Below are 13,480 nucleotides of genomic sequence, written 5' to 3'. Positions count from 1 at the left end.
AGACTCTGAGCAGAAACCACCCTGATCTTTCACTCCGGGCTGAGCGAACAGTGGACAAACCCCAAAGCTCCTCTGTGCCTCAGTGCCCTTAGCAGTAAGTCAGGAATAATAACGTCGCCTGTCTTATATATGAAAGTGAACAAATATATATAAAGCGCTTAGAACGGCGCCTGGTGCCGGGTGTTATGTAAGCACCAGCTGTTATTATTGGACAGTCTCGCCGCGTTTAACTGGGCCCCGTAAAAGCCCTGCGGACCCGGGTTAAGAGCCACCAGGGGAGGGGAGATCACAGACTCTCTGAGCCGGAGAGAAACCCCGCAGTGACGGAGAACCCGGCCACTTCATCCAGGCTCTCCCTGGGGCCTCCCTGAATCCCCCCAGTTCCCACCCTGACCCACACCCTTTCCTATTTACACCCAGACGGAGGCAGCCTGCGCGCTGACTCACCCTTGGCTCAGACCAAGCCATTGTTCTGGGGTGGGGTGGGGGGGGAGTCAGAGTGAGGAACAGCGGCCCAAAGGAGATGGAGGATGTCAACTGCACAAGTGACCCAAGACAGGGACACCCGCACAGGGCAAGACTGGCCTGCGAGGCTGCAAGGTGGCAAGCAAGGGGTCAGAGCAGTAGCACCAGCATGCTGCGTGAGAACACCCCCAGGACGCTGGACACGCGCCCCAGTGTCCCAGACAGGCAGTCACGTGAAGCCTGGCACACACTCAAGACTTTTTACAGAACCAGGGAGCTAACTGGTCCTACAGACGGAGTCCCACCAGGGAGAGACACACACAGCCCCACACACCGAACAGGCCCAGCTCACCCAGACACCCACATCCTCAGACCAGCCCCTTCATAGCAGAGCCTTCTTTGGCTGTCATACAGACACTCGACACACACACAAACACACCAGTCCTCCACACGGTCTTACATCCTGACACCTGGGTCTGCCTGTAGGTCTCTTTCTTGTGTTTACCCACACATCAGTCATAGTCTTGTCTGTATCCTATACACACTGTCACACGCCTATACATTCATACCACGTACCCGTCACTCAGATAGTGTTTTGAACACCTAGGGTGTCTAGCTGTCTCTTTCCCTTACACACCTGTACACACATATAGGCAAACACACACACTGTCATACAGGTACAGTGGTACGCACTCATTGGATAGCCGCAGTGCTGCTTCCTGAGATTCTTTGTTTCTTTCAAATTCACAGTATGCTTAACCTTGAACATCACAGCGACTTTCTCACATACAAGAGTACACACACACTCCTTTTCTGGAATCACTATGTCATGCAGTCCGTTTATCTCTCATCTCTCTTGCTCTTTCTCTTATACACACATCTGCAGATAAAGATCATTTAACCAGTCCTGCCCCCAAGTGAACACACGCATGTGTGCGCACACACGCCACTCAACCAGAGTCACAAATATACTCACACTGCTCTCACAGTGTCACCCAGTGTGTGTCTCCCTCCCTACTGCCCCCCAGCACATGAACACACACACACACACACACACACACACACACACACACACACACAATGATGCCTGGGTCAGAACCAGAGCCAATATGTGGAGAATTTCCAGCAAAGGCACCCAGTCCCCCATTGCCTACGCTCCCATGAGTTGCCTTTGACCCCCTCTGCCCTCCCCTGTGTCCACACCCGTGCCCTCCCCCACCCCTCAGCCCTCCATCTGGTGGGTCCAGGCAGGCACTCAGGCCTCTCTTCTGTCTCCCCATCCCCCAGCCCTTCCCCATCCTCTCCAAAAGCCCAGAGGCCCTCGCTGCAGGCTTTCAGGGGTTGCCATGGCAACAGGGCCTCATCCCTCGTCCCCCTGGGGGTGGGCTGAGGACCCGGCCAGCCAGACCGATAAGGGGGTTCCAGTTACTGTGGCAACCGTTGCAGGCCTGAGCTCTCCCGCTTCTGGAAGGGGGGGAGTGAGTGAATGGTTGCCAAAGCAACCGGGAGCCAGCAAGGACTGGGAAGAGGCAGCTGAGCCCTGTCTCCCCTGCCCAGGGCGGCTGTGGGCATCGCCAAGCACTTAAGCATCATTCTTCCATCCCCTCGGGTTGTTTTAGGGGAGGGCCGTGAAGTGCAGGTTACAAAACAGGGATTCCACTCACTCTCCCAGCTGCCCGCGATGGCCCGGGAGCCCATGCCAGCTCGCACGGGCTTCCCATGTGACCCCACATTCTCAGGTCCTCCGTTTTCTCTTCTCTTGCCATTAAACGGGGCCTGTCTCTTCCTTGCTCAACAGGAACCACAGAGCGAGTATGCCTGGTGCAGGGCACAGCAGAGGCCTTGAACGCCGTGCACAGCTTTATTGCCGAGAAGGTCCGAGAAATCCCACAGGCGATGACCAAGCCTGAGGTGGTCAACATCCTTCAACCCCAAACCACAATGAACCCCGACAGAGCCAAGCAGGTCAGCACGGGGGGCAGCGTGGGTTTCTGTAACGCTGGTGCGGTTCGGGAAGTGACACCTTCTCCCATCACTGGATGATTATGGGGGTTCGGAGGGTTCATGTTGATCAAATGTTTGGCAATCGAATACACGGCCGTGGTTAGTATTATTACTCTTAGGGAGTCCGCCTGGGGACTCCAGACTTCCTGACTAAGGGAGTGTGCGAAGGCCTTAGAATCTGACCCACAACCCCCTGCGCACCCCTCCTTCCTGGGACCCTCCACATCCTCTCCGCCCCCCCATCTCATCCCATTGTCTCTCCCGGCAACCTGCCTCCCACTTCCTGTCCTCACCGGAAGTAACCTCAGCGACAGCCCGTCCACCTCCCGAGGCGCTGAGCCTCTCATACTCCTTCTCTCCGTGAATTATTGTACGGGGGTAGCCACCATTTTGGAGAAAGGATGTTTCGTTAGCGAGCGAGGGGCGGGTCCCTCTCCTCCGGAGCCGTCAGCGTCTCTCCGCCGTCTCAGTTCCGGGGCAGCGGCGGCCGCCAGGGGCGTGGCTGGGAGCGGACCAATGGCTTCCCAGGCCTCCCCGGTTGCCATGACGACGGTGCGGCAGGTGGGCCGCTGCGGAGCCCCCGGCGGCGGCGGCGTCCTGGGCGCAGGGACCCAGGCGGAGGGGAGCGCGGGGCGAGCTGCGCATGTCCGTTCTCTCTCCCCGCTCCCGCTCCCCATCGCCCTGCACCCGAGGTGTCAGAGGGGCGGGAAACCCTGGGCGGCGGACAGGGTTCCTGAATGTCTGCCTAGAAACGAATGGAGGGCCTTGGCAAAAGGCATCTGGAAGTCTTGGTCATTCTTGTTGCTTGAGGTGGGGGACCGCGTTTCCCCAAGCTCGTGGGGGAAACGGTGGTGGGAGAGCCTTGGAAGAATGCTGCCCAGCTGAGCGTCCCCCAAAAAAGGACGGCGGGGCTTGCGGCGCGGTCGCTGTCCTTGGTGCTGAATCCGCCACCGCTCCCTTCGCCCTGCCGGCCTCTCCCACCAGCAGCTGACCCACAGTTTGCAGGAAAGCGAGGGTATTGCCTCTTCCCTCCACCTTGGTCGCTGCCACAAGGGACCCTGGGTTCACCAAGAGTTTGTTCATGTTGCAGGGGGAATGGGGTCAGCACCGTCTGTGCCTGAGCCTCCCACCCCCACCCCCTAATCCACAGGAACTCTGAGATCGTGGAGTCCAAGGTTTATAGAAGCAGGATTTTCCCTCTGCCTTATTACACCAGGACTCCATAGAATGAGGGGGATAATGACTGAAGGCTCAGGCCCTGGAGTCCGATGTTGAGTTAAATCTTACTCTGATACTTCTGGCCTATGTGACCTTGAGCAAGTGACTTGATTTCTCTGTGCCTCAGTTTCCCATCTATACAATGGGCTTTATTATAGTACCCGCTTAAGGTGGTAGTTCATGTTCACTGATGTTTGAAAATCACTTAGCATGTATGCCTAATGCATCGAAAGTTCTCCGAAAAAATGTTAGCTGTTGTTATTGTTATTATGGGATTTTTTAGTCAGGAGACAAGTCTGGCTGTTCCCTTTTTCCTTGGACTTGCTGAATTACTTACTCTGGGTCTTCTTCCTTTCTATAAGCCTCAGTTTCCCTTTCTTTACCGTGTGGGAGCTGGGCCAAACCAGGGATTATTAATGGAAATGCCTCCAGGATTCAGAAAGGGAACGTGAAGGATTGAGGACCAAGGCTTCATCATAGAGATAGAATACCACCCTTTAAGGGGGCAGCTGCTGCTCAACTACACTTGATATTTGCCCTTTGGGAATGTGGACATAGGGTTGCCACATATTCCAAATTTTTCAAAAGCAGCCAGAAATATTTGAAATCAACTGATTTTTAAAGGACAGCTTCAATTTTAAAGCACTGTGTGGTGCCCTAGCTGATTTTGCTCAGTGGATAGAGCACCCGCCTGCGGACTGAAGGGTCCCGGGTTTGATTCCGGTCAAGGGCACATGCCTGGTTGCAGGCTCTATCCCCAGTAGGGGGCGTGCAGGAGGCAGCTGATCAATGATTCTCTCTCATCATTGATGTTTCTGTCTCCCTTCCTCTCTGAAATCAGTATATATATATATATATATATATATATATATATATATATATATATATATAAACACTGTGTGGCTATAGGCTGGCTATGGCCTAAGGACCACCAGTTTGCCACCAGTTTTGCTAAACCGGTGATGCTCAGCCTTGGCTAGTATCTGAATTATCTAGGTAGCTTACAATATATACTCCAGGGTCCCCACCCTGACCCAGAATTTCTGGGGCTAAGGCCTTGGAATCTGAATGTGGACTCTGGCCTGGGATCAGATCCTAGCTCTATTGTTCACTATCTGGTACCTGTAACCTTGAGTAAGTTACTGAACCTCTCTGTGCCTTTATTTTCCAATCCGTATAAAGTGATGATAATAATAGTACATACCTTGTTGGGTTGTTGCCAGGATTAAGTAAGTTGCTGTATGAAAGTTTAGAAAAGGGCGTAGCACATGGTAAACACCATTAGCTGCTGCGGCTGCTGCCATGGTTATTGCTGTTGTTGCTGTTGTTGTTGTTGTTGTTGTTGTTACTGTTAGTTTAAAATCTCCAGACTTGCAAATCACGGGACAGATGGTCTCCGAGGTCCTTCTGGCTCGCAGATGCCTACAATTCAGTGGCTCTATGATTCCAGGATTCTACGCATGTATTATTCTAAGATTCTCCCGTTCTAACATCCTGAGACTCCAGGATTCCGTGGAGCTGCCCCCGTGGGTCACGCTAAGATGCTGTGGTTCTCCATTCTGGGCCTGTTGTGAAGGCAGCAACTGTTTTTCTGAGGGCTTCCCATGCGCCAGGCACCAGGCAGTCGCTTTAGTCGTTGAATATCCCCAATCTCTGTCTGAGTAGCTGTGATCATGTCAGAGTGGGAGATGAGGAAACTGAAGCACAGAGAGGGGAAGCCATTTTCGTTCACTGTTTCTGGGTGGTCGGTTTTGGGGTGAAATGATTCCGTCCTCCCCCCGTGGCTCTGAAAGGCGCTATCACACACTAGGCACCTCTTTGCTGTCGGGTCTGGTTTTGGACATTCTTTTGTTCTATCCCTTTCACTTGTCAGACTTCTTATTTTCTAATGACTTTTTTTGAGATAACAGTTGTATTGAAATATAATTCACATACAGTAAAGTTCACCATTTCAAAGTTTGTAATTCAGTGGTTTTAGTACAGTCACAAAATACACTAAATACATTGTTATTATGGAATAGCCTGACCTGTCTCCTAACTTAAAAAATCCCATAATAGCCCTAACTGGGATTTATATATTTTTTTAAATCCCATAATAACAATAAAATGCATTGATCACCACTATCTAATTCCCAAACATTTTTCACCACCTCACAAAGAAGCTCTGTAACCATTGACGGTCACTCTCCATTCCCTCTGCCCGCCCCCCGCCCCCCTCAGCCCCTTCCCACCACTGATTATTTTGGTGTCTAGGGATTTGCCTGTTCTGGATATTTTTTTTTAATGTATTTTATTGATTTTTTACAGAGAGGTAAGGAGAGGGATAGAGAGTTAGAAACATCGATGAGAGAGAAACATGGATCAGCTGCCTCCCTGCACACTCCCTACCGGGTATGTGCCCGCAACCAAGGTATATGCCCTTGACCGGAATCAAACCTGGGACCCTTGAGTCCGCAGGCCAACGCTCTATCCACTGAGCCAAACCAAGTCAGGGCCTGTTCTGGATATTTTATATAAATTAAATAATAATATATGGTGGGGTTTAGTGGCTAGCCTTCTTCTCCTTAAACATAATGTTTTTCAAGAATCTATCCATATTTGTAGCACAACCGTGTCCATATATCCAAGTGTTAAAGACGGGCCACCAAAGAAACAAAAGCTTTCAATTTTTCATAGGAACATAGGTTTATTTCAATAGAGACATGCAGAATATGAAGGGCTGAAATAAATGAGTCATCATTAACATAAAATAATAGAACATTTTAATAAAAATTAATATTTTTTTCTTGAACATTAACTTACCAGACACTGAATTACTGCACAAATTAATAAGTGTAATGCAAATAAATGTATTATTCTTGTTCTCCAAAAGCGAAATATTTCCTGTTGTGCACACCAAACAAGTCAGTCCAAGACTAATGAGGTAGCAATCAGCTGCTAAAATATTCACTGCTAGTGTTAGTAGAGAGAAATGGTGTACCTGCGTGTAAGGTGCGTAAGGGAAATGAATGCAACACAATTATAGTAATCAGTCATTAGCGGACATTTTAATTTGTTATTGGTAATTATGTATAACAAGTTATTGTAAAAATGAAGTTACAAAATTTTTTTATATATATTTTATTGATTTTTTACAGAGAGGAAGGGAGAGAGATAGAGAGTTAGAAACATCAATCAGCTGCCTCCTGCACACCTCCTACCGGGGATGTGCCCGCAACCCAAGTACATGCCCTTGACCGGAATCGAACCTGGGACCTTTCAGTCTGCAGGCCAACGCTCTATCCACTGAGCCAAACCGGTTTCGGCACAAAATTTTTATTGAAATGTTTCTTACATACAGTTATATTGGTTGGGCCGCATGTGGACCACGAGCCACGAGTTTGACATGCTTGTTGTAGCACATATCAAAACTTCATTTCTTTTTATGGCCAAATAATATTTCATTATATGGATATACCACATTTTTTAATCCTCACCTGGTGATATGTTTATTGATTTGAGAGAGAGAGAGAAAAACATTGATCAGTTGCCTCCTGTACACGCCCCAGCCAGGGATGGAACCCACAATCTAGGTATGTGCCCTGATGGGAATTGAACCTACAACCTTTTGGTGTATAGGATGACGCTCCAACCAACGGAGCCACCCGGCTGGGGCTGAATATGCCACATTTTTTCTATTCATCAACTGACAGAAATTTGGGTTGTTCCTACTTTTTAGCTATTATCAATAATGCTGTTAGTGAACATATGTGTGGACATATGTTTTCAGTTCTCTTGGGTATATACTGAGGGGTGAAATTGTTGGGTCACAGGATAAATCGGTTTAACCTTTTGAAAAATTGCCAGGCTGTTTCCCAAAGTGGCTGTAACACAGATGTGAGATTTAAATTCAAGTCTGTCTAGCTAGGAGGTAACAATGACAGCAATCATTTTTTTAGTACCTACTACAGGCACATACTAACTGCACACTCAGGTGGCACCCTATGCTAAACATATAGTATGTGCTCAGCAAATGTTGCTTGTTTGAATGAATGTCTGATGACATGCCCACAGGGGCCGAGCAGAAACATGACTAAGGGGAGGTAGCCAGGTGTATTCTGGCAGTGGTAGGCTCTGTGAGTCACCTGAAGGGCAGCCATACTAAGTTGTGGCTAATTGTGACCATGCTTGACTTTTAAGTTCATCATTTTATAATGATCTCAGTTGGGCCTCACAATAATCCCACAGAGGAGGTATGAATATCCCCATTTTACAGATGGGAACACTGGGTCTCAAAGAGATTAAATCTCAGCATCCGTGATGGAACCAAGATTTGAACCTGAGCAGGTGTCTCCAGAGTCCAAGGCAGCTTTTCAGTGATGTGTGTACACAGACTACACACTGGTGGCCTGGCTACTGCACAGTGGTCCTTAGACATTTTTAAGAGGTTGCCAACCTTTAAAAACTTGGATGCTTCACATATGATAAGCCAGAAGGTCAAGTTAATCTTAGAAAACTTAGATGGGCCTGAGTTTGATAACCCAAATGCACAGCATCCTAACACACACACACACACACACACACACACACACACACACAAACACACATACACCCCACCAAGTGATATACACCTGGTTGCCTCCACCCAGTAAATCTCCTGCTTGGTCCTGTCATCATTCATTCTTTCATTTATTCATTCATTCACCCACCCTTTGCTGAGTGTGTACCAGTCACTCCTCTGGGCACTGAGCACCCAGGAGTAAACATGTCTACCCTTGTGGATCTTAAATTCTTCCAACAGAAGATGATAAATCTCCCATCAGAAACAGAAAACAAGTAAAATATATAGGGAGACTTAACTTGGGGTGGTGAAGAACACCCAGTACAATATACAGATGATGTTTTATAGAATTGTACACCTGAAACCTATGTAATTTTATTAACCAATGTCACCCCAATAAATTCAATAAAAAATATTTTTTACAATTTAAAAATCAAAACTGGTTAGATGAAAAAAAATTTTAATATACATAAAATATAAAATATATAGGATTCAGAGAATGAAAAATGCTATGAAAAAAATCAAGCAGAGAAGAAGGAAAGGGACTATAGGGGTATATATATATTTTTTTTCTCCTGACTTTTTATTTTGAAAATGTTTAAAGAACAGTACATTGAATTCCCTAGACACTGCACTTAGATTCACCAGTTGTTAACATTTGATTTATCTCTACACACACACACACACACACACACACACATACACACTGGTTTCTTGTTTGTTTGTTTGTTTGTTTGTTGCTGATCCATTTGAAAATAAGATGTAGATCTCATGACTCTTCACCCCTAAATATGTCAGCATTTATCTCTTAAGAACAAGGACAGGCTCCTATATTAGTATTACTATTATTATACCTATAAAACCTATAATAATAAAAGCATAATATGCTAATTAGACCAGATGTCCTTCTGGACAAAGCCGGGCTGCAAGGGAAGCCCGGGTCCTGGGTGCCAGAGGGAAGCCAGTGCTGGCAGCCGGGGGAAGGAAGGCCTACTCTTGCACAAATTTCGTGCATCGGGCCTCTAGTTAATAATAATTCCATACTATTATTTAACAAAAAGTCTATATTCTAATTGCCCCAAATTATCTTTTATACCTATAGAGTATGCATTTTCTTATTCAAGATTCAGTCAGTGTTCATTCGTTGCATTTGGTTGTTATACCTCATTAGTCTCTTTTGATCTAGAATCCTAGGATAGTTTTGACGGTAGAACCAGCAGCATTGCTGATGGGATGTTGAGTGTGAGGGAAATAGAGGGTGCCTAGTCTTGGGTCTGAGTAATGGAAGGATGCATTGTCCATGGGCAGAAATGAGGAACATGATGGCAGAAACACACTGGAGGAGAAAGATGAGAAGTTCCAATGTGGACTTTAAGTTCGGGGTGTCCATTCTACATCATACTAGAGCTCTGAGGTTAACAGCTGAATCAGAGTCTTGAGGTGTCCATGCTGGGGACATAAAATGGGCAAATGAACAGGCTTTGATAATTGGTTGGTCAGGGAAGGCCTCTCCGAGGAGGTGCATTTGTGCAAAGACCTGAATGAAGGGAGGGGTGGGCCTCTTTTTGGGGGAAAGTGTTCCAGATGAGGGAACAGCAGGTGCAAAGGCCCCAAGTCTGGACTGAGCTTGGCAAGTTAGAGGAACAGCAGGATGTCTGGTGTGTCTGCAGTGGAGTCAGCAAGAGGGGGAGGGGGGGAGGAAGAGGTGAAGTCAGAGAGATCAACAGGGAATAGAGCCCGTGGAGCAGTGAGCGGTTCTCAGCCTTGTCAGACCCAATGTCCTCTTTCTCCGACAAATACTGCCTATGCCCACTTACTCTCTGAAATTATATATAAAATACAGATGTGAAACATAGCTAGATATGTAAATTTTTTAGTATTTTTATTGATTTATTTTAGAAAGACGGGAAGGGAGAGAGAGAGAAACATCGATTTGTCGTTCCACTTATCTATGCGTTCATTGGTTGATTCTTCTATGTGCCCTGATTTGGGGGTCAAACCCGCAACCTTGGTATATCAGGGTGACACTCCAACCAACTGAACTACCAGGCCATGGCTAGATCTGTAAGATTTTTTTTAAATATGTTTTTTATTGATTCCAGAGAGGAAGGGAGAGGGAGAGATAGAAACATTAATAGTGAGAGGGAATCACTGATGGCCACCTCCTGCACGCTCCCAACTGGGGATGGAGCCCACAACCCGGGCATGTGCCCTGATGGGGAATCAAACTGTGAGCTCAACCACTGATCGAACTGTGATCTCACACTGGTCGGGCTGTAAGATGTTTAACAGTAAAGTACAGTTCAATGGTTTTATGATATGGAGTTGTGCGCCCATCACCAGGGTCCATTTTAGAACATTTCATTTCCTCAAAAAGAAATCTTGATCCCCTTAGCTATCACCCCTTAATCTGCAGCTCACCACCGCCCCCCCCCAGCTCTAAGCCACCACTAATCTACTTTCTTTTCTATAGATTTGCCTATTCTGAACATTCATATATAAATAGAATCATACAATATATGGTCTTTTGTGCCTGGCTTCGTTCACATAGCAGGTGTTCTAGATTCATCCATGTTGTAACTTATATCAATACTTCACTCATTGAAATTGATTGCCAAATAATAGTCTGTTGTGCGGGTGGACACTTTCTTTATCCCATTGGACTTTTTAACTAAAAAAGAAATGAAAGTAAGGTGATTTGTCATAAAATCGGATGCATTTTAATGTGTAGATGCTCAGCCAGGACCACAGTAGAAAAGATAGTGAAAGGCTCATACCTAACGTCGCCTGAGTGAGACAGCGGCAAACGCAGTGATCCGGAGGGCGGTATTGGGAATATAAATGGTGCAAGTGGCATTACTGCTGATGTCACGGTTTCCTAAACGGACGGAAAGACTCTTGGTAAAGTTCAGAACAAAACAAAGTACAATCTTCCCTTCGTTTCCTAAGAGTTGCATGCCTGGAAATTGCAGTAGATCTTAAACCCGTGCATAAATAAATAAATAAATACCTGGCCCTTTACATGCATCGTGGTGTTCAGAGATTTATAAACAGACTTGCTACAACATGCATGTCAGGGGGACATTCAAAAGTCATAGAGAGGATCCGGGATGACTATTCACTCTGAGGAGCTGCCTCTCACATTGTGGGTGCAAACATCCGTGGCCCTGCCCACTGAACGCCCATATCTGCCCGTGGTCATTGCCACAACCAAAACGGCTCCCACAGATTCCCAGGTACCCCCAGGGTCTGGCTTGGGGGTGGAGAGGAGAGGCAGAGGTGAGAGAGAGAGCTTCAGGGGCTAGAATCCACAGGTCTGAGGGGGCGTGGGAAGGATTGGGAAGGAGGAATTTGTGTGTAGAAATCCTCTTGGAGACGTGAAAGGAGACCTTTCGTTGTGAAATATCCCCGCTGGGATTCAGATTGATCAATTTCATGGCTGCAGAGGATAGGCGGCGTTGCCAGCTGGGAGAGGGGACCACCATGGTCAGGTGACCGGTTCTCTCCCTGCCTTCTCGGGCGTAAGGTTTCGCTGCCTTCATTTTGCAGAGCAGACACCTGTGTTAGATCGCGAGGGCTGCCATAGCAAAGCCCCGCAGACTCGATGGCTTAAACAACAGAAATTCATTTTCTTACAGACCTGGAGGCCGGAAGTCCAAGTTCAAGGAGTCAGCATGTCTGACTTCTGCTGAGGCCTCTCTCCTTGACCTGGAGCTGGTCTTTCCTCCATGTGTGTTTGTGTCCTAACCTCCTCTTCTTATAAGGACGCCAGTCATAGTGGATCAGCGCCCCCATGACCTTGCTTAGCCTTAATCACCTTTTTAAAGGCCCCATCTCCAAACACAGTCACTGAGGTAGTGAGGGTGAGAACGTCACATATGAATTGGCGGGTCGGGGGGTGGGGAGAGGGGAGAGGGAGGAACAATTAGGCCCATAACGACAACAAAGAGGTTAAGCAGGTGACCATGTCTTAGGGTGGGAAGCCCAATGGAGCAGGAATCCATGAGGCTGAATTGCAGCTCCTTCACTATCTTAGGCCTCAAGTGGCCCATCTGTAAAGTGAGACTAATGATGCCTTGTCTGGGGCTCAGGAGACTTTGTTTTTTTTTAATTGATTTCAGAGAGGAAGGGAGAGGGAGAGAGAGATTGAGACATCAGTGATGAGAGAGAATCATTGATTGGTTGCCTCTTGCACGTCCCCTACTGGGGATCAAACCCGCAACCAGGGCATGTGCCCCTAATGGGAATCGAACCTGAGACCCTTCGGTCCGCAGGCCATCGCTCTATCCACTGAGCCACACTGGCTTGGGCTCAGGAGACTTGTAATGATAGAGAAGGAAGGGCGTGGGCACCACGGCAAGCTTGGAGCGGAGTCCTGGGGGGCCCCACGGGGTCATCCACGAAGCCTTCAAGGTGCTGGAGGTCCCAGCAGACCTAGGGGCATGGGACAGGGTGGCCGAGAGGCCACCGAGGGGACTTGGGTTACCAGCTCTTTTTTAACTAATAGGGAAGCATTCCGATATATTTCCTCTGACTTTCAGAGAGAGAGTGGAAGGGAGGAGGGGGAAAGAGAGAAAGAAACATACATGTGAGAGAAACACATCGATTGGTTGCCTCCCGCACGCACCCCAACGGGAGCTGGGATTGACCCTGCAACCCAGGTACATGCCCTTGACAGGGGATCGAACCCTCCACTCTGCGGTCCACAGGCCGACGCTCTATCCACTGAGCACACTGGCCAGGGCCCCGGTATTTTTTAACAACCAGCAGGACCTACCGGCGCCTGTCACGGGGGCCTGATTTGGGACACTTGAGAGCAGAGGTGGGAGTGACACTGCTGTTAGTGTTCAGGCTGCAATGACCACCCTAACGATCCTCCCGCTCGCTCGCTCCTCGCAGGCCAAGCTGATCGTCCCCAACAGCACGGCGGGCCTGATCATCGGCAAGGGAGGCGCCACGGTGAAAGCCGTGATGGAACAGTCGGGGGCCTGGGTGCAGCTGTCCCAGAAGCCAGAGGGCATCAACCTGCAGGAGCGCGTGGTGACGGTCAGCGGCGAGCCCGAGCAGGTGCACAAGGCCGTGAGCGCCATCGTGCAGAAGGTACAGGAAGACCCCCAGAGCAGCAGCTGCCTCAACATCAGCTACGCCAACGTGGCTGGCCCCGTGGCCAACTCCAACCCCACCGGCTCACCGTACGCCAGCCCCGCCGACGTGCTGACCGCGGCGGCCGCTGCCTCGGCCGCTGCTGCCTCC

At 48.5% G+C, this 13,480-nt stretch overlaps 1 protein-coding gene across 1 annotated transcript; it reads left to right on the top strand.

Annotated features, from left to right (window-relative positions):
* Positions 1-2,146: 2,146 nt before the first annotated feature.
* On the top strand, positions 2,147-13,474 carry LOC102419494 (RNA-binding protein Nova-2; the record flags this gene model as incomplete). Its single annotated transcript, XM_023748498.1, has 3 exons — positions 2,147-2,204; positions 2,264-2,430; positions 13,127-13,474. Coding segments are annotated over exons 1-3 (573 nt in total), but the record flags the coding sequence as incomplete, so codon positions are not given.
* Between the last annotated feature and the right edge of the window lie 6 nt (positions 13,475-13,480).

Source organism: Myotis lucifugus, unplaced genomic scaffold (genome assembly GCF_000147115.1).
Source record: "Myotis lucifugus unplaced genomic scaffold, Myoluc2.0 scaffold_1449, whole genome shotgun sequence".
NCBI classification, from domain to species: Eukaryota; Metazoa; Chordata; class Mammalia; order Chiroptera; family Vespertilionidae; genus Myotis; species Myotis lucifugus.
This window is presented reverse-complemented; position numbering and strand designations above follow the sequence as displayed.